Source organism: Podarcis gaigeae (assembly GCF_964106915.1).
Source record: "Podarcis gaigeae genome assembly, chromosome: 14".
NCBI lineage: Eukaryota > Metazoa > Chordata > Lepidosauria > Squamata > Lacertidae > Podarcis > Podarcis gaigeae.
Genome location: NC_139690.1, coordinates 27867085 through 27893092, shown reverse-complemented (window position 1 = coordinate 27893092; position 26008 = coordinate 27867085). Strand labels below are relative to the sequence as shown.

Here is a 26008-nt window from a genome sequence, read left to right as displayed (position 1 = left end):
TTTCAGGCAAGCCTGAAAATTTTTTAAAAACAAGCATCAGTAACTCCCTTTAAATCCATATCAGCAAACAGAAAGGAACTCACTTGGTACCTAACACCACGTAAACTGGTGCTGCTATGTCCAGGAACCTCACCAAAATGCTGGAGAGGCTGCACCTCCTTAGGCACATACCTCCATATCTGGTGGGAATGCCCCCAAACCCAACTCTTTTGGATACCAATCGTACAAGAAATAAGCAAAACAACTAAACAGGTACTAGAAGTCAGCCCAGAACTGGCCCTACTGAACACACTATAAAGAGCTCATAATCCACCTACTCTCCAGAAACATCATAGCCAGTCACTGGAAGGACCTGTCAGGAATAAACATGGAACACTGGTATCAAGTAGTATGGGAAACAGCATTACTAGAAAAGCTAACCAATAGATTGTAACTGATACGGGGACAAATAGAAGAGGACGTCTTCACTCTGGTATGGCTCCCCTTTATCATATACACAGCCCAACAAGACAACATGAACCCACCGACATCACACAATTCAATATGAAAATTCCTTCCAGTAGCACCTTAGAGACCAACTAAGTTTGTTATTGGTATGTGAAGAAGTGTGCATGCACACGAAAGCTCATACCAATAACAAACTTAGTTGGTCTCTAAGGTGCTACTGGAAGGATTTTTTTTATTTTATTTCGACTACAGCAGACCAACACGGCTATCTACCTGTAACCAGAACAATTCAATATGGTTAACTTAACCCAACAACCCCCTCACATTCGCACAAACAAATCCAACTGCAGCCAACCAAAGACAATCAACCACACCCAAGGCCACCCCAACCTCTCTCACCACCAAGGAAATGTATAGAAAGAGAACCAACCCAAGTGAGAGCTGACACAAAAACCCCATGCATACACTAAGTAAAAGAAAATAAACTTTAGCGCCCCATCCTCTCTCCTGCCCCCCCCCTTTCCTCCCAACCCTATGCTGCATATAACAAACACCAATGTCTCAGGGCAAATGTAACTGATCTGTAGAAAACACAACCTGAAGAAAGAGACAATGCATGTGCTTTTGTAAACGAGGAAAATCTTTAATAAAAATTGTTTTTTGTTATTTAAAAAAAAGCAGCAGCAATGAGCGCACAATGCAAGAGAAAAGGCAAGCGACTAATGATTTTTATTTTTGAAATTTATTTTTGAAATTTTAAACTAGGACATCTCTCCTCCCTGTAGCCCTGTAAGTACCTGGCTGGGAGGCACCTGGCGCATCTGGATAGGGACGGCAGCTCCATTTCTGAACCGGGGACTGCAGTGCCACCGACTCCCGCCCTCTCTTTGCCCCATTATCAGCAGCGAGGCTCCTCTGTAGCTGGTCAAAGCCCGCCCCGGGCTCGTCCACACAGTCCTTCATTCCCCCGCCCCGCACCCCTCAACTGACTCTTCCCCGCTCAATTAAGAAACTCAAACCAACCCAGAAGGACACCATCCCAGGATCAAAATGGGTTTGTCGAAGGGAGGGGAACCCAAGTCGCGCCGCCGCTGGCGGTTCCTCGTCCCCCATCTCGCGGCGCTGTGGGAACCCGCCTCCAGACAGACCTCGGAGCTCCGCCGCGGGGGTACTCTGGGCCACCGGACGAACAGGCGGCAGCACCAATTCAGACTGTGATTAACCATCGGGGCCTCCCCTACCCGTGTGGGCACCTCATTGAGGCGGCGGCGCGTCTGGTGTGAAGGGCGCCCTTCCTCGGCCCCCCTTTGCCTGAGAGGCCTCCCGCCAGCAGCCGAATAGGCCTGATCATTTTTCTATCCGCGCCCGGCCACACTGCCGCTTCATCTCCTCAGGGACGGCTCTTGCTCTCCCCGTCGGGCAAGACGGAAGCCTCGCGAGACCTGGAGCGGGAACGGGGAGGGAGGGGGGAACCTGCGCTGCTTCAACAGTTCTCGCGAGAAGCGGCTCCACGGCGACAGGAACGCGAATACGGAAGTGGCGGCGGCGGCGCCGCTGCATCGGAAGGCGAAGACGGTTGGAAGGCGAGGGGGGAAAGGCCAGGAGAGGCGGAGGCGCGCGTGGCGCGGTGGCCGGGGGAGCAGAGGAGGTAGAGCGGCGCCACCCCCACCCCCGGATAGTGGGATGGGCCTCTTCCTCCCGCAGCAGCCCCTCCTTCTCCCCTCTCGGCGGGGACGCGACCTCGCGGGGCTCCTCGCTCGGCCTCTCTCGCGCTCCTGCAGAGGCGGCCCGAATGAGAGAAGCCTGGGCAGCTACAGCTGCTATTCTTTGCACGGCGGGCCTGGAGCTGGGGAAAAGGGGTGCGGTGGAGGGGGGCGACGTTGGCTAATAGCACCTCCCCCACCCGCGGCCAAGAGGACTCGACGGGGGGGGGGGGTTAGACTGTAGAGGGGTAGGGAGATGCGGCCAGCACAGCAACGGAGACAATTCGGAGGAAGCTCTTGCACGCAACGCTGAACCAGCCCCCTCCCCTCCACGATCCCCTCCCCTACCTATCTTCCCGCACCAAAGGTGGGTGCAGTGTTCGGCTTTGCAGATGCAGAGCATGGTTTAGACTGAGCTTAGGACCTGGGTGCTGTACGGGCTTTCCCCCTCTTTCCCTCCTGCCCTGAAAAGTGGGAGAGGGTCCATCGTCTGGCCTCACTTTTGGTTTTTGTGACGGTTTCTATGTTGCCTTTATTGACTTGGCTTTCTCTAGTCCAGTGGTTGCCAAACTCGGTCCTCCAGATGTTTTGGGACTACAATTCCCATCATCCCTGACCATTGGTTCTGTAAGCTAGGGATGATGGGAGTTGTAGTCCCAAAACATCTGGAGGGCCGAGTTTGGCAACCACTGCGCCTAGTCTAAACTTTATTTTAAACTGCTCTCATAACCATGGCATACAGAAGAAAGAACAAGCTAGGCAGTCCCCTCTCCATGCACTGGCAAGCCACTACAGTAACCTGTGTGCAGACTGAAAAAAGTCAAATTTCAGAATCATCCTTCTATTTTATTAAGAGCTGGTTTTGGAAATTAGGAGGTAGTTGCCTTCTCTCCTATGTTAAATAAATGCTTTAGATTATTTCCCAGTATGCCTTAAGATTTGTATACATGCAATGGAAGCTGAACACAGCTCAGTCAATGATTCTGTGTATTCCCATTTTTTATATTTTGTTTCTGAAAAGTTGGTGGGGTTTTTGTTTTCTTTCTCTACTTGTGCTGACTTGGGTACTTTCTTTCCAGGTAGGTGCAGTGAGAAGCTGAAGCGCCCCCCTCCCCAGCCTCCCCCATGGTGGGGTTTGGGGCCAACCGGAGGGGGGGCCGTCTCCCTTCGTTCCTCTTTGTTGCCTTGCTGCTAGTCATTGCCGTCCTTGCCTTCAATTACTGGACTACCTCATCCCGCCAAACGGTCCTGCAGGAGGAGGTGGCAGAGTTGCAGGGCCAGGCCAAGCGCAGTGATGTTGCCAGGGGGCGCTTGGAGAAGAGGAACTCTGAGCTCTTGCTCCAGGGGGAGCTGCACAAGAAACAGCTGGAGCAGAAGGAAGCTGAGCACAGCCAGCTGAGCAACCAACTGCAAGCCAGGGAAGGCCAGATAAGGAAGTGTGAAGAGAGCAGGGTGAGGTGGCATTGCATATGATGGTTGCTTGTGTCTATTTTATGCTGTCTAGTACTGTATATTCCAAACAGCATGTCCGAAACTAACTGGTCGCCAGCTGCCTTTTGTGAGAGCAAGGGCAGCTGTTATCAACCATTGAGCTTCTAGCTTCCCCATTCCGAGCTACTCCCATGAAGCCTTTTGATAAGCTGAAGAGGCTCCATTGTGGTACCTTTTGCCTATGTAAAAATTTTTCATGTGGTTTCAGCCCACCCCACCCCCCATCTCTCCCTCTGCCTCTCCCTTTTCTTCACTGTTTAATGAGGCATGTTTTCAGTTTTCAGCTTTGCTTTCTGTTCCTAGATAGGAGAGGGGTGGTGGATTCCCCTTCTCATCTTATTTCAGAAGAGAAGGGGTGTGTATGGGTGTGCTTTTAAGCAAAATGAGCTTTGTTTTGGGGGAGGGAGGAAGGGGGGTGAAATCAAGGAAGAGTGGGGAGGTTGCTTTGTTGTTGTTGTTGTGACAAGTTTACTTCCTTCTGCTTGTGGGCATTCCTTTCTTTTTTACATAATGGTTTGGGACCTCCTCTCTTCCCCCAACCCCCATTATTCAGGAGGAATATTATGGCATTTTAAAGACGTAACACATTTAAGCCCACTTTGTCAGACTGCTGAATGCATCTTATGAAGGCAACTGTAGCCTACAAATGCTTGTTTATATCGCAGAAGTCTGATAGCTTGTTGCTTTATTGTGTTGAATCTCTTAAGACTGGAGTCCCATTAGCTGTATTTACACAAGAAAACACTCTTGAGTAGACATGGCATCCATCAAGGGAGAGAAAAAAGATGGTGCTTACATTAATCTTTCAATGTTTCAAAAGATTCTCAGATTCTAGGTTTTCAAAGGAAGGTTTGCAAAATGCATTAACGTTTACAGAGTTGGTTTGCCTTGGTAAATGTGGCATCCCAGATACCCAGAACTTTTCATTTACAGAATTTTGAAGGCTGAGATGTACAGGCAGTCCTGCAAAAAAAAATGTTCTTTTTGTGGAGGAGTAAATCATGGCTGGGAGTAAGGAGCCAATTTGTCCAAATGTCTCTAAAGCCTTGGTTTTCATAGATTATTCCCTATTCCCAGGATGTGTCAGAGCACTTCATTGTTCCAGCTGCCAACACTTTCATTGTGTGATCACATAGAAATAATTATGTGGCAGCAGAATGCTTTATCAATCAAGGCCATATTCCAAATGTGAATGCCTGGGTAGTACATTAATATCTGACCTCCAGGTACAAATGGTATTGAAGGTCAGAAGTAGTAGTCCTGGGATTAACATTGCAGCCTAATTAATGTAAGGCAGGCATGTTCAACATGCAGATTGCGACCTACTGGTAGATCATGGGGTGTCCCAGGTTGATCACCGCCAACCCCCCCAAAAAAGCTCAATAACTCTGGTCCATCCTCCAATGACAATGGGTAGGTCATTGCCAGTTTTTTTTTAATACTGTGAGTAGATCTCAGTCTCTTGGAAGTTGGACATCCCTGATGTAAGGTAATGCTTGTTAAATCATATTGACATAGCAACTAATGTGCAGGCACTCTAGGTGGGGAGGCTGATTACCATGACCTTTTTGGGACCAGAATGATGTGTGACTTCCTGCAAGAGTGACAGGAGAAGTGTGACTCTGTGATCCTCCTGGATATGCAGCACCTTTTGAAACTGTTGAGCACAGAAAACTGGCTCTTTGGGTTGGGAGTGCAGTGGTTCCTCTCCTCTTTTCAGGAGCGGAAGGTAGCCTTGGGAGACTTCTGATGGATCCCATGGCAGTTGATCTGTGGAGTCCCTCAGGGTTCCATTCTGCCCACAATGCTACTAGCCATGCAGATTCTCAGCCAATGTCTGGCCACTGTAATAGGCTGGATGAGGGGGAATAACTTAAAGGTGACTTCGAATAAGATGATGATGCTGTGGCTTGGTGGTTTCTGAGTTCATGAATTAGCACAGGGCAGTCTAACTTTTCATACCAAGTGGGCTGCAAGAGTACTTCAACATGAAACCTGCTGGCCGCATACTGTGCGGGTGGGGTGGGGTGCATGCCCAAAATCTTATGCCCCCCGCAGCCCTCACATTGCCTTCCCAAAGCTGGGAAAGTTCTCACCAGGATTTGAGAAGAAGGTGGGAGGACTCTAGGAACCTGCCAGAGCCTTCACACCTCCTTTCCAAAGCCCAGCACCTCTGCCTGGGCTTTGGGAAGGCAGCATGAAAACAGTTGGGGAGGGCATAAAATGTTGCTGATGGATGGCTCTTGTGCCACATATTGGACCATACTGAATTAGGAGAACAACCTATTCTTGGTGGGGTTCAATTCCCTTGAAGGAGTAGGTACAGATTCTTAAGGGGTACCTCTGGATACATATCTCTTACTGGAGACAAAACTATGCTCAGTATTGTGCAGTGGCTTTGCTCACCTTTGGCTGTTCCTGGACAGGGTTAGTTTAGCCACAATGATCTGTGTTCTGATAACTTCTTGTCTGGACTACTGTAATGCAGTAGTCATTACAGTATGTGGAGCTACCTTTGAATACTATGGTACTTGGGAATTGCAGCCTGTGCAAAATATGGTTTTCCATTGTTTGAGTGGGTCCATCAGCCAGAGTGATTGTTACTCAGGTTCTCAAGGAACTTTCTGCAGTGGCTGCCAGTACATTTACAAGTCAAATCCAAGGTTTTTCAGATGATGTATAAAATCTTGATATGCCTTGGGACTTAAAATCTTGAGGGAGTCTCTCTCTGTCTCTGTCCTTGCGTGGGAGATTGGTTGGGGCAGGGGGCTCCTTAGCATCCCACCACTAGCTTCTGCGCACTTCACTGGGATGTGGGGTTGTCCTTTTCTGTTGTAGTATCTGTTTGTAGGAAGGGACGCCCCAGAATTTGGTTGATACCTTCACTGCTGCCTTTTAGATGCTTGGTTGAAAATGCAGCTTTTAGTACAATAGTGCCACTCACACTGGCAAATATTTCAACTGCTGTTTCTACGATTTGTTGTTCTTGTTGTTGCGTATGTTTGGTTTCATGCAATATTATTGTTACCTTCCCAGAGATCTGTGAAAGTGGGGCAGAATATAAATGAATAAAAAAATTCATTGATTAATCTGCATTCTAAGGAAACATTGAAGTGGTATTCTTAAAACAATCATTCCCCCCCCCCCCGAATTTGAATGGCTACTGGGGTCAAAGTAAAAAATGTTGCTTCTTGTTGTCTTGAAGTGTAAATGGATTGGGAAGCCTTTGTTGAAACTTTAGGCTATTTAATAAGCTCAGTTTTTCATCAAAGTCTTGTTTACCATGATCATTTTGATATTAACTGTATAGTCATAATATGACCACTAATTTGCACAATATATTTTTCCTCCTTTTCAGATTAAGCTTCAGAACAACATATCATACCAAATGGCAGACATACATCGCTTAAAGGGTAAGGAGTCAAAAGAAAGGAAAAGCATGCAGCAGTTAAACCTACTAATTCTGAGAGCAGTATAAAGAAAGTATACTGGTAGCAAAGTAGCAACCGGTGATGTGAATTATTTGGAGAATTGTGAATTGGAAAAGTTTCTGGTGCCCTAGAGATCTAATTTAGAAGATTTATTTTACTTGTATTGGTAAGCAAAGCTTAAAATTTTGCAACTGTCAAGTTTTCCTAATATTCTTCCTCTTGACATGAGCTAGAGCCTTTCTTTAAAAAATAACATGCTGTGTTCGTTTATCTGGCACAGAAGGGCCATTGCCTCGCTTGCCATTATCCCTTTTCTGTTCCTGCCTCAAAGATGAGAGCACAAGTTCTGTTTTGCTACAAATTCTGCAAATGTACCCTCAAATGTCTCATAGACCTTAGATATGCAGCAGTGTATTGGTTTTTAAAGGGAGAGTTGAAGTTATAGCATAGGCAGTGACTTCTATCAGTTGTACAGCCATGTGCTATAACATTAAAATAATTTAAAGTCCTCTGGTGGAGATCTTACATTGCTATAAGTCAAAGAATTGCTTTGTTTATGCAACAACACACCACTGTAGTATGGTCTCTAATATGGCTGATTACCGCTGGTAATCTTCTTACACTGCTTTGTCAGGTGAAGTTGCAAAGTCATGTTCTCACAGAATGGAAGTAATGTGAAATAAATAACATTATTTCAAACCCTTTCCAACACTGATATTTGTTCATGTATAAAGGGTGCTGGAGAGTAAATGGCAATGCTTTACAAAGATAGATGCACATGCAGACCCAAGTTAAATCCCCATACATCCATGATGTTGATTGGGTGATCTTGGACCCTAATCTACATTAAAGTGTTGTGAAGATAAAGGGGGAGGGGAAAGAAATATGTACACTCCTCTGAGGTTGAATGATGGGCAGGATGTCAATAAATAAGTGCTGTGGCTCCTTGGGCCCTAACATTATAGTTTGCAAGATGTAGTAGCTGTAAGAGTCTGCTTTACTAAAACACAAGCATAAGATACTAAAAATCGAATGTGGCATCACTGAGACCGTATTATGCCGCGAAGACTCCAGAAAGAAAACTAACACCTCTTTCACACACACACACACACACACACACACACACACACACGTTTTCTTCTATTTTGTAATCAGGTTCCTAAACAGTTATATTTTAGGTTTCGTATCACTTGTCCAAGACATTAGCGTATACAGAATATTCTATTTTAGCAGTGGAAAAATAACAATTTCCCAATTTGTGAGGGAAAGTTGCATTTAAGTTATGAAGGCATTATTTTTCTAACCATCTTGACTTTTACACTTTGCCTTAGAACAACTCGCAGAGTTGCGTCAAGAATTTATTCGTCAAGAGGACCAGCTTCATGAATATAGGAACAACAATACACAACTTCTGAAAAGGTTGGAGTATGAAAGGTGAGCATAGTAATATATAAATCTGAACTGATACCAATGTATTCTAATAATACAGAGTTCTGCAGAGTATTTCCAGCTTAGCTGTGCCGTGAACTTTCAGATCAAAGTGGGAGTCCTGCTTTTGACATCAGCGTCCTATATGCAGAAGGAGTTAGAAGAAAAGCATATTTTAGGACAGCTGTGATAGGATAGTGCCCTTTCTGCTCTCACTGAAAAGGAGACTAGTGAAACTTCATGATTTTGAGTTGCTTGCTAAAAGAAGCAAAAGAAATGGTTCTCAGAACCCGTTAATCAAGGTATCCAAGGTAGAATTCCTGAGGGATGGCAATCTCTGCACCAAAAATGTATTGATTATCCTACAGCACCATCAGTCATCACAGTGGAGGGTGCCTCAGAGTTTGTTATGTTATGTAGAATGGAGGGGGAGCCAATTCCATGTTCCATTTCCTGACTCAGGCAAGGAACAAGCAAACACAGTGGTTTGATAGGGAAAGGTCTGACAGGAGATTTCAATTCTTGTGGCACTTATTCATAGAATCATAGTTGGAAAGGACCCTCCAAGGGTCATCTAGTTCAACCCCCTGCAGTGCTGGAATCTTGAAACCATACCAGTCCCTGCTTAACTTTGCAAATGTGCTAGCAATTTTATTGCCGTTCATGTGTCCATAAGGAGAGTCATCTTAATTTAGAACTCAAGTCTTAGTAGAGGTTGCAACTCTTTCCTTTGCAAAGAGCATCCATAATATTGTGGTAGAGCATCTGCTTTGTTTGTAGAAGATATGAGCTTCAGTCCTTGGCATCTTCACTTAAAAGGATCTAAGGATCTGTGGACTTCTGTCATCAACTCCAGGATTCTATGATCTTGGGAAATACCCCTCTTGCCTTAGAATTTAGAGAAACACTACCAGCTGGTGTTGATGGCTGATGCTATGCTAGATGGACCGAAAGACCAGATTCATACATTCAGTGCCTTGCAAGGGAAAGAGATACTGTTTTGTTCCAGAAACAAATAGTACTTGGCGGAGAGCATATAAAACATGTGTCAATCTTGAGCCAAGTTATAAAATTTGTTACCTCTGTTGTACATTATCTGTTCTGCCAGTTTTCAGTGTGGACATCAGATCAAAGAACTGAGGATGCAGCATGAAGAAAATATGAGAAAGTTAGAGGAGCAAGTTACACAAGACCAAAAGGTACATCATCTAAATGCTCAGTTGTTTAAGTCGGTGAAGGGCCATAGCTGAGGGGTAGAGACAGCATCTTCCTTAGATGCAGGAGGTCCCAGGTTTAACCCCCAGCATCTCCAGGTAGTGCTGGGAATGTCCAAGAAGGTTTCTTCATATGTTCCTATCATTTTTTTATGGACACTTCAGAATGGTTTGAAATACCATTTTCCTTTGGTAATTTCCTCTCTAGTTACTCATTAAGAGAAGAGTCAGGATCTAACCCAGGCGTAGGCCCTCGGCCCTCCAGATGTTTTGGGACTACAATTCCCATCATTCCTGACCTGTTAGCTAGGGATCATGGGAGTTGTAGGGCCGAGTTTGCCTATGCCTGATCTAACCAGCTTTTGCACCACTTGGTAATGGATAGAGGATTGCTTTGCATCCTACCCTTCACTGCTTGCTACATGATTCTAGGATGGGTTGCCAGCACCCCTGTTGCCATTATAATAATCATAATAATAAAAAAATTATTATTTTTACGCCGCCCATCTGGCGTAGATCAGTTCTATCCATAAATTTGATGTTAGACTTTGTTATGAGAAAAGAACAAAGCTTGGTTGAGATAGAAGTAGAAGTGTATTTCCATTGACAACAGACTGAATCATCCTAATGGAGTGACAAAGCACACAGGATGTCTAATTCAAATGTGAACGAATGTGTTTCATAGTTGGTTCTTTATATTTTTGCAGCAGGCTGCACACAGAAGCCAGTCCAGTAAGGATATTGAGAGCAACCTGAGCAATAATCCAACAATATTGAAGACAACGCAACAATTGGATGAAAAGAATGTAATTAGGAATGAAACACCTTCCATCAACAATATCTCAGATGGCAAAGGTCTGTCTAGTACAATTGTGGGTCATATCACTATGTACCTCTTAAGTGTCTTGGGAGAATGCAGAGTACCTGGCTGGCTAGGAACTCCTCAGCCTTGAGGCACAGATCTGGTGCCATTTTTACCATTGGCCAGCAGTGAAGTCTTGGAGAGAGTTGCCTGCCTTTGCAGCTAGCTCACTGAGGGAGATGTATTGCTTTATGTTCAGCAACTATGATCTACTACCTCTAGTCCAGTCCCTGTAACAATTCTGAATCCACTTAGAACTTAAAAGTAAGCAGCAGTAAGGAGAGAAATTTCTTCTTGTCTTGACAGAGAAAATGAAACCAGGAGATGATGCAGGCATGCCTGGGATAGAAGAGAATGACGCTGCTAAAGCTGAAGATACACTCACTGGTTAGCAAAGCTATATATATTTTACCACTACTACTACTATTTCTAAGTAATCTAAAATCTATTATTTTTGATAATTCTGAAATACATATTTCCTCCCTCAGCAGTTTGTGTGTTTTTTTAGATAGGTTACTGATTTCAACTCCAGAGAAAGGGCTAGCTATGTCAGATTTCAGTTTGTTGCCAAAGGTAACCAAGGTAGTTTACAAGGGGACTTGCCTGAAGGGGGGTGAAGTGCTATTGGCTTAAGCAGTTATCAGATGTGAAATAAAAAGACAGATGCTGCACCAGAATCTCTGGATTCCCTGTTGTCTTGATTCTTAGTATAAACTAGAAGAATTAGTTGCCACTGATTCTTGCTCATCAATTAGAAGTATAAATAGGGAGAGGGAGCTTTCTTCTTCTTTTTTTTTGCAACCCTGCAAAATTGCACTTAACTCTTCTCGGCATGTGAATGCTAGCAAATGCTGCCCTGACAAAACCTTTCAAACTGGTGAAAGCACAAACTTCTGTTATAGTATACTGGATTCTGGCCCTTGCAGGAAAGCCCCTGCTTCTGTATAGCTTATCTTGAAAATAGAGAAGAGCTTCTGGCAACAACTGCATTTGTACCAATCTTGGTTCACTTGTCAGAAATCAGCCCTTTGCAGAACATATAATAATAATAATAATAATAATAATAATAATAATATTTATACCCTGCCCATCTGGCTAGGTTTCCCCAGCCACTCTGGGCGGCTTCCAACAGAACATATCAGTTCTCTTTTTGAACAGTGCGCTCAGTGGTTGCCTTAGGATGTGCCATTGGTATTAGTAGATCAGTGAGTCATGGTGTGATTTTGTTTGTTTAGCTTTGAAGAAGCCACTTGTTTCAGCTTCTCAGAATGAACCTCAACCCAATGGAAATCTTCCAACAGAAAAGCCTCATGCTCCAAATCTGGCTCAAGGTAAGAAGTCCCTGGTGTATCTTTAAAACACGAGTAAATATTCTCCTTCAGTGAAGGGCGTTCTAAAGCAGGTTATCCCTCACTCTCTTATGGCGGAATGAGGTCACCAGTTCTTCCCCAGCCTGCTAAGAGTCAACGGGGAGGACCGCCGGCTCCCTCAGCCAATAAAGCAAGATGAGCGCCGCAACCCCAGAGTCGTCTGCGACTGGTCCTAATGGTCAGGAGTCCCTTTACCTTTAAGTTATACGTACAGTAGACTTGTTGAAATAAATGGTCTTAAGAGAAAAAAAGTTGTTCTCAGTCTGGCCTCTCCTTTAGTCTTTATGCAGAGCCAAGGTGAATGTGATCTAAAACTTATTTAGGAGTGTTTAAAACCACCACCTTCCTTCTCTGTTTCTCAAGTTTAGCAAAGACATTACAAAGCAGACATTATTTAGGAATTAGAGGCGTGAAGGTATACATGTGGGGAGCTTTTATTTGTAAGGGAACAGAGAGGCGATAATCACCAGAGAGTGGAAGTGAGAAGCAAATACTGACAAGGTTAATTTAACTTGTAAAAGGGCTGAAGTTAATCCAGTTTGTTCCCAATGTGGGGCGGGGGCAATTTGATTTTTAGGGGGGGGCATTCAAGAATGGGTTATTAACAGTGAATGGGCTTTTAGGCTGCCTCCACTTGAATAGGAGTTCAATTTTTGAATAATAAGAATTATATGTCCCGGGGGATGGGGGGGTGTCAGGATTTTAAAGATACTTAGGTGGGGCATGGCCAAAAAAAGGTTGGAAACCACTGCTGTCCCCACACCATGCATTAAATTAAAGAATGGACAAAGTGGTTTGAGTGACACAAGTGGTCACTAGACTTGGTAAGAAAGTAACGTCCAGGCATGGAGAAAGCCTGATGCTTCCAATGATGTATTTGCAGCATTCCTCTTAAGCTTTTAAAAGAAGTGTGACCAAAGTATCAATAGCCGATAATGGATGACGCTCCTTCTTCCCCTTTCTCTGCCTTGACTACTGAGAAAATGAAAGCACAGGTGTCAGCAATGTTTGGAGAAAAATCCGTCATGAGGTTTAAAACACAAACACACACACACACACACACACACCCCCCACAGGATCCCTTGCCCTTCAAAAAGGACTTAATTCATAAGCTGCTTTTCCTTGTGCCTGAACTGTGCAAATAGTCAAAGTGCTTTAATTGTTTTTGTGCGCTTCCAGGTGTAAACAGTAACCAGGATGGAAATGCTGACATCATAAAGCAGATCCCACCAAATCCTCTTCAGCATTTGATTCCTGATCACGTCCTAGATAATCAGAAAGCTGAAAAAGAACATTTAAAAAAGGACAGAATCAGTGACTTCCAAAGAATGAAGCAAAGTAAGTTAATCAGACCCTTGCTCATAATTCTGACTCAGACCCTCACTCATAATTGAAGCAACACATTAAAACCGAAGTGTGGATTTTTTAGATGAGTTAATATTCAGGTAATGTTAATAACACCAGATCTTGTGGGGGTGGGGAGCTTTAGCTGTGCCCTCTTCACTACCATTCTCACTTTCACTCAGTCTGAGCACTCTGGTAATTTTGAGGATGTGTTTGATCAATAGAAAAGAACGGGACAATAGGTCACATTTCCATTGTGAGGCACTGTGAATATGAGCAGCTTTAGATAGGTACAACTTTCAGAATCAAGCTTGATTCCAAACTTTCCTTCCTTGAATTCTTGTGGCTTGTTATAAATAGGAACTTAGTATGCTTAAAATGTTGCTTAGTTCCAAAAGTGTTGCCTACTTTTTGGGGGGGCAATTTTGAGGGTTTAAGGTTCATTTTCACCATATTATGAAAACATCTAATTTCAATTATTTCATTGTGTTAAACCTAGAAATAGACTGTCTTAGGCTGCAAATCCTGTTACAGTTAGTGGAGCATAGACTTCTGTTTGGGCAGGTATAAGACTGCACTGTTAAACAGTTTAATAAACTCATGGATCCCTTTATTTTCATAGTGCTTAACAATTTTGAATGGCTCAGAAACTGATAAATCCATGCAATGCAAGCTATATTCTAACGCTTTTCCTCAAGTTAGGAATTGCTTGCATCATTGAGGGTTTGCTTTAATATACCTCTTGGAAATTAAAAATAGCTGAGCTCTGGTCTTGTAATGCAGAAAAATGGAACTTTTCATGAGTATCTTCTGTAGCTTTAAGTGAAGCATGGTCAGTTTGCCTTGACATATTTGTTTTAAAACTTCTGTATCCCGCCTTAAAGCCCAAGTTGGAAAACAAACGCGAGCCAATATTACAGAACCACTTCTGTAACAGAGTGAAAGATTACAAAGATTACCAAGTAGACTAGCCAGTCTTAAAATTACTGTCACAAGTGAGATCTGCAACAAAAACGTTGCCGCATGGCATGCGTCATGTCTGCCTCCAGGGCTTTCTATTTTTTCCTCCCTTCCTGATGGTTTTTCAGTGATGTTTTTTGTCCTTCTACAAGCCTTTGGGTTTCCCCTCACTCTTATATGTGGATGGTGCCGTTTTGCTTACATAAGGATCCAGAATGTTCCATAAAACTTCAAGAATAGGGGGAATGGTGCCCCAAACTCCCACAGCATAGTTGAAATGACAAACTGAATTGACTCGTCTTTGCCATGCTGCAGAACACCATTGAAGATAGTGCAAGGTAGGCTCCCTCATGAAGGTACATAGGTAATGAAGAAGGTGCTGTATGGCTAGAGTCAAATGTATGGTTAGAGTTAATGGGACACACAACAGTATCATCACCAGCTCTTTGAAATGGTCCTGGAAATAAATTAAAACCTAGTGGAGCTGTTTCAGCAACCTAGTGGAGCTGCTTACACCTGATTGTTGTACCCTGGGCCAGTTGAATATATAGTATTTCAATATATAGTATTTGTTGCTCAGATTCTATTTGTTGAAGATTACAGTTATGGCTGTCTGGTTTCTCCCACCATATTTGGTATGCGTATTCTTCCCCAAACCACACCCCTGTATGGACATAGAATGTGAAACTGTATTGCTATGTAAGGGTCTCAAAGTAATGCCCGCCTATGCAACTTAGCAAGATTGTTGTGTTTGAAAACCGCCTTGGGCTTATAATCTCTTTAGACAGATGCAAATAATTCAAGCGATTCCAGGAACTTTCCACTATATTGATTTCAATTTATTAAATGCTTCCTATAAAATATTTCTAAGCAATTTTAACTATTCAAAACAATAATAAAAAGTGATTTTAACTTTTAGACATGGGAACTTCAGAGTTCTCCTGTGTGGCTGAATGGTAATTGAATAATTTTTGAAATAACTTTAAAATAACCACAACAAATGCTAGGGATATTGCCATAGACCAAGCCAGGGCTGAGGAACCGGATCCACTTTGAAGACCAGATCCTGATCTGTTCCCTCCATCTGCCGGTCATTTTGGCAGGTGGATCATGTCAAATGACACCCAGTGATTCAAAGTTCAAGCCACAGGGTCATCTCCAACTCTAGTGTTATAGTCCCATAACTCTAAGAGATGAGCTTCTGCCTGCTGCCTTTCCAAGAGCAAGCAGGTGCTTATCGCTGATCTTAGCATTGTGATGCTTAATGCTATGAGTAGAGATAAGAGACCACTCCTCCCCAATCCAAACATAGCACTTTGTAATCTCGGGCCAGATTCAGAGGCCTGGCGGGCCAAAGATTCTCCACTTTGTACCCCCAAGTACAAACATGTTTTATATGAGCATGAATTCCTCAGTGCACCTGTTGGCACATCTGGCTCTGAGCAGATTATCTGACAAGGAAGCATTTAAAATTTCTCAAATTACTTTTAAAATTGCTTCATAGTTTAGCTGTGGCTCTGGAAATGAACTCTTGAGCCTTCATTTTTTTCAGATCTGCAACGTTGGGCAGGCATTTAGGAAATAAGCTGTAAATTATTTTCATTTTATGAAGCTTCTAATTGTTTGCTTCAGTCGTGCTTAGCTGTAATCTTTCAAGATATAGAAAACAGATGAAGAGTGACAGTGTACCTGGAGAACTCTCAATCGTTGAAGTCTTTACTTGCCACTGTTCATTTCATATGGAAGATTTAATTGAACTTTATTTGCTTGCAGCTTATTGTCAACTCTCTGCTGTAGTCCGTATTTCCGACACTCAAGTGTGTGTGTGTTTATCTTAGCTGTTTAGCTCAAGTGTTCAGTTTGTAAATATTGTTATTGGAAAACATCAAAGGCCTATGCAAGTTTTCATCTTCTGGAAATATCAGTAGCCTTCTTTTGCAGAATCTTACATGGCTGAAAGATAAACTTTGTGTTGGGCTCAGACCTTTGCCCAGAGCTGACTCTTCCTCTACTACTAGCATGACACTGAATCTTACTTTTTGCTCAGGCGTATAGTGTGAGATGTATTCTTTTCTTTGGTTTAATCTATATTTCACTGTGTAGAACTACTTTTCCATTTTTAAAAAGTTTCTAAAGCTTTGAAAAATTCAGATTAGAAAATAGTTACATTAAAGGCTATAATATACAAACGATTATAAAGCTCAGATATTGTCAAAGCAACCAAAATATTTTGGTAAAGTTTCATTAATACAAGATGCTCACTTATTCCAAAAAGGCAGTTGCCTTCTTTTGAGGCAAGTGTTTTGTGTCTTAGATATAAAACACTGGAGATTTTAAGGGGCTAGAGATTATAATGAAAGGTCATAAAATTTAGTGCTCTGAAGTTCCAGGCAGAAGGATTTTTTCTCAATTTATAGTGCTGCAAGGATTATTTGCAACCACTTTTAAACACTTTTCTGAGTTCAGATTCCTTCCTGCTTCTCTTTACTCCGCTTTTTTCTCTCCCCCTCCCCTTCATCCTGGCCTCTGACTATAAATCCTTTGCCTACTTCACAGGCCGGTTCTTTGATGAGAATGAGTCCCCTGTTGATCCGCAACATGGCTCTAAACTGGCGGATTATAATGGGGATGATGGGAACGTGGGTGAGTATGAGGCAGACAAGCAGGCTGAGCTGGCCTACAATGAGGAAGAGGATGGTGATGGTGGTGAAGAAGACGTCCAAGGTGAGCTTGGGCCTTGTCTCCATCCCATTCATGTGATTCCCTCACTTGAGAACCATGCTGCAGTGGTGTAGAGTTCCACTATTTAGCTGCTTAGAAAGGTCCTGCTGTGAATAGACAGCTGAATTTTGATTGTGTCATCTTCTAGCAGTTCAGCTTTTGAAATAACTCTAGAACTTGAAGCAATTTCTAATTGGTAGTAAATATGGTTTTTTCCCAGTAGTCTTGAATTTGTACCAGAGGGAGTCAAGGGTACTGTGGTGAAGCTGGTTCTTGCCTATGCAGGGCATGATAAAACCATTCTTGAAGGTGCTGCTACGTTTTCCTCCTTATTGCCATGGACTAACATGGTGGCTGTCCTGGAATTAATTTGTGCGTCTAGCTATTAGGAAAGCATGCGGATCTGGCATAGGCCCAAAGCTGAATCTGTAGCCATCACTGTTGTGAATAACTATAGCTATCTGGAATGTTCTTATGCCTTACTAATATACATAATCGGTGGACCTCCATGGTGCATTTCTGTTGCTTCCAATACCTAAGGTGTTCTCATGCATGCTCTCATCTTGCACTTGGCATATGCCTTGGTCTATCACCCTCTTTTACCTGTTTGCTTCCATTGCTTGTGTGTATGGTGTGGTATTGCTTCCAAACCCTAAACTGCCTCTACCAACTTGAAGAACAAAGTAACATATAGTAAAAAAAAAATGTACTGCAGAAGACTCTAGAAATCAGTAAGAAATAGCTTCCACAGTTCAGTTTTCCAAATCACATTACGGCCCAAACTGGTATTCATGTTAACTAAACCCCTTTTCTCTCTTTGCCCTGCCCTCCCCGGAATACAGCAGTTTTTCCATTCATTTCAAGGGCTCTTGTGGAGACATCCTCTCATTAAATTATGAAATGTGAAATACAAATTTATTCTGCATCTTCCCAGGATAAGATGTTATCATTTTCCAAAACTTCATTCTTGACACTGGTGTTCTAATCTTCTAGGTCAGTTGAAATTCTTTTGAATTGGCCTGCCTGCAAGTGCCATAGAATTTTAAGAGGGTGTTTTTGTTTAGTTTGGAATGAGGTGCTGCTGGCATTTCTTTAAAAATACACTTTTTTCCTATCAGGGAAGTTGGTAGGTCTAGCACACATTAAGTGACAGAACAACTTCTATTAACTTACAATCACATTGTAAGCATAATTGTATGTGAGATTAATCTGTTGGGAGACCATAAGAGAAAATGATATTAGTAGTCTCTAAATACACTCCCGTCTGAATCCCCTCATGTAAGTATTGGGTGATAATGAAGTTCAAAACAAACTAAGTGCTGTCCTTCAAAACACTATATTTGTGTGCAGATTATATTGCAGCTCTTTTTATGCCTCTTGTACCTATGAACAGCATTCATCCACAGCAGTTGATTGTGGGAGGGTTACTTCTGGTTGGATGGACTCTGCCTTTGTGTGCCTAGCAGCAGGGTTTCAGACTGGGTGTGCATGTGTAAGATGTCTTAAGGTAAAGCTACTGTTCAATTAATTCTAGTATTCTGTAAAAGTCTAGAGGGATATGGAGAAACCAGTTCAGAATCAGTACAGCTAAATAATTTACTCATCCTACCAAGCCAAAGCAGTGGGTAACCTGCAGGTTGGTTTGCTCACAAGCTCCTGTGAATCCTCCTTGGGATTGTGTTGTGTATAAAATGATACGGATACGATGGGAAAGAGCGAATAGGAAGGAAAACAGTGGTTCAAAGCAGAAAGTTTACAGAAATGCAGACCTCTAGAACAAAGGATTTTAAATAATTGTTTCTCTTAGTAAAGCATCTTACATACAAAAATTCTGGATATGCACACTTCACACACCCACAATTTATATGGAAAGGCAGTGAATCATTTGTTCTCAACACATGGTCCTGTGGGTTTCAGAGAACTTACTTAAAAAATTTAATGTTGGTTTGCTTCCTTTGATTCCAGATGATGAGGAAAGAGAGCTTCAAATGGATATTGCAGACTACGGAAAACCACACTTCAACGATGTACTTTAAATTCCAAATTACCTTTATCTGAGGGATTCTGCAAGAGGAAAAAAATCGCAACCGATTTTTCAGTATTTACAGTAAGAGACACTGAAAAGAATGACAGCAAAAAGTTAACAGTGGAAGGAAAAGGTAAAATGCTGTGTATATGTATATAGTTGTACTTATTTCGCAAATGAACAGAACCAGAGATGGTTTGTTCTTTTAGGAGATGCTTAATAACCTGAAACTACGCAAAGTTGGGTGCACCTGGCTCTTTATTGGACTGGGCAGTAAGACTGTTCCTTACCTGTAACCTTTGAAATAATAGCTAACATTGCAAAATAACTTAGGTCAACATGTTTCTGAAACTAAGCCACTTTGTAAACTGGAGAACTTTGTACAGTTTGTATCTTATATATGAATTACTTCATTGCAGGAATAACTGTACAGATGGGACACTCTTTGATACCACAATGTATTTAACCCATGCAAGGAAATTATTCATTTCTCTTACTGTTGTGACTTGCATTTTAGAGACTACATTTCATTTTGAGAAAGTTGACTGAAAATGTGTTTGTGTTTTATGAAAGAACTTTCCTTACTATAACTAAGGAAGGTCTGTGTGATACATACTACATTAATTCTATATGAGACAATATTGTTAACTCTAGGAGAGTGACTAAAGTTATCCATAGTAAAAATGCAGCAACAGTGTAGTAATTTTATAGGATAATTACCAGAGTTTAAATCTGCAAAACCTACAACCAGTATTTCCAACACATAAAAGCTATAAATATTTTATTTGCCTTTGTTTTTACAGCAGTGATTTCAATCTTATGCAATAATAGCCGAATGTAATGGAGAGTGGCTAAAAGTGCAATCTCATCAGTTTCTTCATTCATTCCTGTCTGAACCTCTGATGTGTTTCAGAATTGGAGTCATGCTCAGTTTGTTTCAACTTCAGTGCTGTAGTATGGATTACTCAAAACGCTGGGCATGTTCTATGTTCTTGCGGTTTTGTACTGTGTTTTTGTGTAAGAGGTCTTACTTTGTTTTTTTGTTTTTCCGAAGTTCACAGAAATGGTTATGCCCGAACTTTCCAAAGTTCACAGAAATGGTTATGCCCATCTATATCCTGAGCAACAAGTTATTAACCCTAGTTATCAACAAGGGCTACTGTGAATAAAGAATTTAGGTCCTATGACAGGGTTGATTGTGCTTTATGATTTCTGCTGTACTCAGGTTATTGGTCTCTTTGGTAAGTTAAAGTTAATTTGCAGTAATTTAATTAACAATTTGCATTGAATAAAAAGGAGAGATCTGTTTAAGACTTCCCTTAGAACAGTGTTTATTTCTGACAACAAATATGGAAGTTTGTGCTTGGGCACTTCTCAAGCACACAAACCTGGACACATGAGTGGTGACTGTTCGTCTTAGTTTTATTTTCAAGCTGTAAAACTTACAAGGCTGAACCTGCCTTAGAGGTAGTTTCTCTCCCCCTCTCCCTGCCACCATTCCTAACACCTCTTTCTCCATAAGTCTTCAGTGTTGTACTTTGTGAATTGACCAAAATGTGTCTGCCCTAAATTAGGTGTAATTTTATTAGGATTTTGCTGTTGACATCCAAAATTTAATAGGTTCTAATAAAACTGAATGCAGTTTTAGTGCTTGTCTTTGTGTCCTTTCAAGCATCCAGTGAAGGAGGGCAGTGTGTTCCAGGGATGTGCTGCTCTCCATTCTATGAACCTGGTCAGCCTCACAAGCTGTCCATGGATAAATTTTTATGATGCACTCAAGGCATAAGTCATGCTTCTGACCTTTTGGCATAAAAGACTGCCTTCCCCAACATGGTGCCTCTAGAAGGTTTGGATTTCAATTTCTATAAGCTCTAGTCAGCCAGAGGCTGAAAGTTGTAGTCCAGAACAGCTGGAGAGCACCAGGTTTGGGAAGGTTGGTATAAGTGCTGGTTCCTGAAAAGGGGGAATTGAGGCTGGCAGACAGACAAAAATCTGTATCTGAACAGAGATTGATTTCAGCTTTAAGTCCCATACTAATTAACACATTATTTGGTAGTCTCATGTTTAAAGAACATCAGTTATGGGTTTCAGTTTGATTGCAGTAAATCCCAAGTAATGCTGCTTCACACAAAGAATTTCACTATGCAAAGTACTTAGGTGTAGGAAAATTATCATACAGCAAAATGCACACTTGTGCAAGTGCATCGAGACTAAAGGCACTGTGCTCCTCCTGTGGTCCATCTGCTGCTACCATTGGCATGCTACCTGGGCCTAAGCCATTGTTTGGTTTAGCATTATCTCTGAACCTGGGCTATTGGTTTTTCTGGAGTAAGAGAAACCCCAAGCCCAGGTTTGAACATCAATCTATGTCAAACCCATGGTTCAGTCCTGGGTAGCACAACAGCAATATTTGCTCCAAAAATCTACTCTTCTTGCTAAACTGTGCTTCAGCTTGTAGACATGCAGTCTTAACATTTATTTAGAGTACTTGCTTTCCAGTTTACAGTTCAGAGCGCCTCTTAAAGCCGTTTATTAAAAAATTCTCAAAATTAAAATCACACTGTAATCTAGACAGGATGGCACGGTACTTGTGTGAAACAGATTATTCAGCCCTTGTCCTTCTCTGGTGTCTGAGCAAGCAGCAGCTCCTTCCAAAGTATTTTTAGGCAAAGGTGGGGCTGAGCAGCTAGGTCTTACTCAGCCCATGTTGGAAGCAGTCTTCCCTTGCTAGCAGGTGGCAGTTGCCAGGAAACAGCTCCTTTTGAGGCAAGGCAAGGGGGCTATACAGCTATATGTTGCTCAGGCTCTGACAAAAGTAGTCTTCCCTTGCTGGCAGTTGCCAGGCAACAATTGTGTAAAGCAGCCTGTCAGGGAAGAAGTAGAGAAACTGCATGTTGTTCCAGAAAACTGAGCTTTCTTCAGCAATTGCAAACTATTGGGACGGGGGGAGGGAGATCATATAAAGCAGACATGGACCAAACTGACAGTCTTGCTACAGCAATGCAACTGAGCTTGTACAAGGTAAGCACAAATCTAACTCTTCTCCTGTACATGTTTCTTGGTCTTTAAATTAATGGGCAGGAACACAGCCACCCTCACACTGCTAATTTGAATCTGCACTGGACGTACAAAAAAGGTGATGTGTTAAATTGTCATAACTGCCTCTGTCCTGTAGGCATCCTTTTCTTAAAGCAACATGTTTGCTGCCTGTGGTGCAATTTGAGTATCTAAACAGCACATGCTTGCTGTACACAATTCCATGCATGTGAGATTGAAGAGGGAAGGGTTTGTGTAAAAATAAATATTTGAAAGCATCCACTTGTATTTCCTTCCAAACAAGCAATCTAAAAGCTGCAAGCTTGTGTTGGGGCTGTTTTCCAAAATGAGTGGTTTACACATCCACCAACTTATGTGTGATGCCATTACCATGGAAACAGGTACCAGCTTGACACAAATAATGCTGCACCATTTGAGGTGCTTCCAATCCAACTGTGGCTTGCCTTAAGAGCCACATCTTGATTTGAAACCTGCAGCCCTAATATGCTAGAATAAAAAGTTTAAAAAGCATTTTGCTTTCTGCAGCGATCAAAAAGCTTTGTCGTAAAGCACCTGGTAATAAGCATACCAAATCAAATTCTTAATGTCTGCTTTATAAATAGCAATGGCATTGCCCTATGCAATGATATGTTTTAAACAGGGTAATCTCAGAAAGCAACTCACCCAGCCAACTTGAAAGCTTTGCATAATTTTGGATTAGGTTCTTTTATGCACAGTGGAAATGTTTTGAGTGCTAAGCCAGGACACATTGTTGCTCTAGGCAATCCAGACGTTGTGCCCCATAATCCACTATAAATTTGGATTTTATCATCTGGTTATGGCCTACTGCTTTTATCATTTTACTTATTTTAAGTCTGAAGTAGAGGATACCATGGGAGTTTTATGCTGAAGGGCATTTTATAAGCTGTTTGTTGTATAAATAAATATTGTTTCAAATGGCCCATAAACATATAATTTATTGAACAGCAGAATGCATGTTATGAAATCCATGGACCAGGCCTATTGATGCTCTAATAAGCACCCTCTTCTACACTTTTATAGTTGAAACAAGGCATGATAAGGCTTGTGGAAAGTCTGGGCAGCAGCTTCTTGGGTGGTTTCTTCAATCTCATTCTTCCAAAAACCACAAAGCAGATCCCAACATGACAGCTTCCCTGCATCCCGGTTTATAAACAAAACCAGTTTTCTCTCACAAACAGCTTTTCTGAACAATCCAAACCCAGAGAAGCGTGCCAAAGAGTAGCCTCCAGGCACAGCAATCAGCAATGCCACCCTCATCCCCATCAAATCTTCTCACATCTGCCAGGCCTTTAAGCTCAATTTGATGGTCTTATCTTCAAAGGTGCGGTCTCCCTCTCTCTGCCAACAGTACAAGAATTATGATGTAGAAGTTGGTTAATAGTTCACAGTTCCTTATTTGCACAGAAGTTTGAAACAGCTGAAACAGAAAACTTAAAAGTTTTGGTCTATCCTTACCATGACTTACAGACTCTCTTTCGATAACATCATTGTTCTCCAATTCAAACTGTTGTCTTGGTGCAACCCTTGTATAGAGGCACAGTGACCCCAAATGACAATAAATAATAAGGAAATACACCATAATAAGCTTTGACTTACGCCAAATTATACATCCAAATTTCAAGAGGAGTGTTGTCTATAAAAAGTATGTCTAGCTCAATGTCTCTTCAGCATAGTGCAAGGTCAAATGTGACCTACCACCAATGTATATAGAAAAGAATAAGGAACTGGGCATGTACACTGCAAAAACAAGATTTAGGCCACACCTCCAGTAAAGTATTTATAAAAGGCATTTAATTATGCCTAATTCAATGCTTACTGGGCATAGTGCAGTGCTGAATGCAACAACCCTATGCCAATAATAGCCACAATATGTACTTTGGCCCACCACATCCACAGCATCAAGATAGTGTCCTTTATGAAATGGTACTGAATTGGATTAGGGAGCCAAAATATGTCCCCCCAAAAAAGAAGGAGCTAAGACTGCACACTCTAAAATAACCTTTGGTCTACCACCAATCATACACCCATGCATCCAGCATTTGGATAGCATTGAATCACATTCACCCCAATGCATTCCTTAGGCACAGACATTTTCAAGTGCTAGTACCCTCCTCACTCAGACAATCCCAGTTCCTTTTTTCTGCTACTGATGGTGCCCAGCACATTTGAGCTTTTGTAGGCATCAAGCTGCCACTTCTGACAGTTTGCTGCACCCAAATGCTGTTCTGGGCAGGGCATAGTTAAATGCCTTTCCACATACCTGGAGGTGTGAAATTTAAGATTTGGGGTGTGCACTGCCCAAATTATTTTTTTGTTATTGCCATTGGAGGTCTTCACCCACTTGGTAGTATTCAGCAAACAGAGCAATTTTGATGGAGAAAACTATTGGGACTCTTGGAGGCGATAGCCTGTCACTCATGGAGATATACAATACATGATAGACAAAAGCTTATTCAGGTTCAGGGCCAGATAAACTTTAGTTCTCTTTTTTAAAAAAAGTTTTCTGCTTGAAGTGTGCTTTGAACTTTAATGCAAGTAAGGAACTGGTAACTAGTAACCAACTTAAGCACTATACAAATATTGAATTATAATAAAAAATGTCAAGTATTCTGATACTGGAGTAAGGGAATGCAGGCAGGGATTCACTAAACTGAATGCTTTCTGTCATTATGTGACTGGTAAAGCTATAAAAGATCAGCCAGAGAGTTCTTCCCCTGATTATATTGTTGTGATGATGTTTTAACTAACAGTCAGATATTTTGTTGGACGGGTGGCTGCTCATTACCAAGTGAGCAACTGACACTATGCTTTGGGGATAAAATCAGTCAAAATCTTGATACACATGTTTTTGGCTATGATGGTGATTTTCTGTGGACTCGACTGAAAAGTAAAATGGATGGACTTTCACAAGATGTATTTGGCCACTGTTAGCTTGGAGGTCTTGCAACTCTGCTACCTTGAAAACAGATAGCACCTTGCTGAGCAGACACATCCAGCTAGAGATGTAACAAAGGACTCACCTCAATATGAAATCACAATGCAGGATACCTTTGCACTTCATAAGGAGTACAAACAAAATGTGTGTCTGGAAAAAACAAAAAGGCCTGTTTCCCCAGGAATGCATTGTTTTAGGCAGTTTAACTGAAGAAGCCCCTTCAAAGGTTTCAGGAAGGCCACTGTGAGGTCAGCGCTTTGATTCAGTGGTATACAAGTCCATCTCAATCCGCTAGGTGGCAGAGCCAGAAGCAGCATCCTTTGGGAAGGTGAAACACAGGAAAGTCCACTTAAGCACCTTGTTTATGGATATCACTTAGTCACCTTTCCATGAATGGGGAAAAAATACTCATTGCATTAAGTACTACCAAATGTAACGGGATTAGCAGTCACGTAAATATAACTAGATATGTAGCCTCTTAAGGCAGATTATACATTTTAAAAGTGACAAAATTAATTAGTTGCAGGGATTGTGACTTCTGCAACCGTTATGCAAAAATCCATCAAATATTTTTGTGGGCCCTTCTCTCTTTTAAACATTTCCTTGCCTTGGAGCTGCAGTACCTATGAAGTTGCTGGAAAAACAACAGCCTTACCTGCCAACTACACCTGTTGGATTTGCTCTATGCCGCCTTGTCCAAACGCCCTAGGCAGCGAACAGGATCTCGCTGTCGATGGACCTGTTTCTTGCTGATCTTTTCTGTAGCTGCTCGTCTTCGAAATCAACGCAATCATTCCTCATTCTCCGACGGGCGGGAAAATTTAAACACGCACACACGAAGAAATTGCTTCAGCAAGTCCGAAAAAAAGGGAAAATCCTCCCCGCCGCCCCCTTCAGTCCTTTCGGAGCGCCTCCAAAGGGGCGAGCGGCCCCTACGGTAGCTGTGGCCCGCGGGTCCAGAGTGTGTCCAGGGACGTGCCTTTGCGGTCCCTGTCCTG

General features: G+C 42.2%; 1 protein-coding gene and 2 long non-coding RNA genes across 12 annotated transcripts; 1 reads left to right on the top strand and 2 right to left on the bottom strand.

Annotated features, from left to right (window-relative positions):
• The first annotated feature begins 1889 nt into the window (after positions 1-1889).
• GOLM2 (golgi membrane protein 2) lies at positions 1890-20644 on the top strand. Of its 9 annotated transcripts, none has more exons than XR_014558039.1 (12): positions 1929-2095; positions 3230-3602; positions 7000-7054; positions 8404-8506; positions 9609-9699; positions 10422-10569; positions 10883-10963; positions 11812-11907; positions 13126-13284; positions 16807-16974; positions 18937-19130; positions 19801-20644. XR_014558039.1 is itself a non-coding variant. In XM_083713212.1 (11 exons), the coding sequence occupies exons 2-11, from the start codon at positions 3276-3278 to the stop codon at positions 19005-19007; spliced, it is 1299 nt and encodes a 432-aa protein (XP_083569338.1). In that variant the 5' UTR covers positions 1890-2095; positions 3230-3275; the 3' UTR covers positions 19008-20644. The 9 variants fall into 9 exon arrangements, 5 of the variants coding, with proteins under 5 accessions (XP_083569338.1, XP_083569341.1, XP_083569340.1 ...); XR_014558040.1 differs by adding an exon at positions 17906-17964 and having other exon boundaries at positions 18937-20644; XR_014558041.1 differs by adding an exon at positions 17906-17964 and having other exon boundaries at positions 1950-2517; positions 18937-20644.
• Positions 8400-9711, bottom strand: LOC310831986. The gene is made up of 2 exons (XR_014558090.1): positions 9581-9711; positions 8400-9476 (listed from the first exon to the last, which is right to left on the bottom strand). It is a non-coding gene; the product is annotated as an uncharacterized lncRNA (long non-coding RNA).
• On the bottom strand, positions 17677-25801 carry LOC310831963. 2 transcript variants are annotated; one of them, XR_014558065.1, is made up of 3 exons: positions 25666-25801; positions 25096-25328; positions 17677-21861 (listed from the first exon to the last, which is right to left on the bottom strand). It is a non-coding gene; the product is annotated as an uncharacterized lncRNA (long non-coding RNA). The 2 variants fall into 2 exon arrangements; XR_014558066.1 differs by lacking the exon at positions 17677-21861 and adding an exon at positions 22030-23413.
• Between the last annotated feature and the right edge of the window lie 207 nt (positions 25802-26008).

Bases quoted from the DNA above. Each gene is read 5' to 3' on its own strand.
- GOLM2 (XM_083713212.1), top strand. From the start codon at position 3,276: ATGGTGGGGTTTGGGGCCAACCGGAGGGGGGGCCGTCTCCCTTCGTTC. The intron at 3,603-6,999 runs GTGAGGTGGCAT...CCTCCTTTTCAG, and splicing joins GGAAGTGTGAAGAGAGCAGG to ATTAAGCTTCAGAACAACAT. The intron at 10,570-10,882 runs GTCTGTCTAGTA...TTGTCTTGACAG, and splicing joins CAATATCTCAGATGGCAAAG to AGAAAATGAAACCAGGAGAT.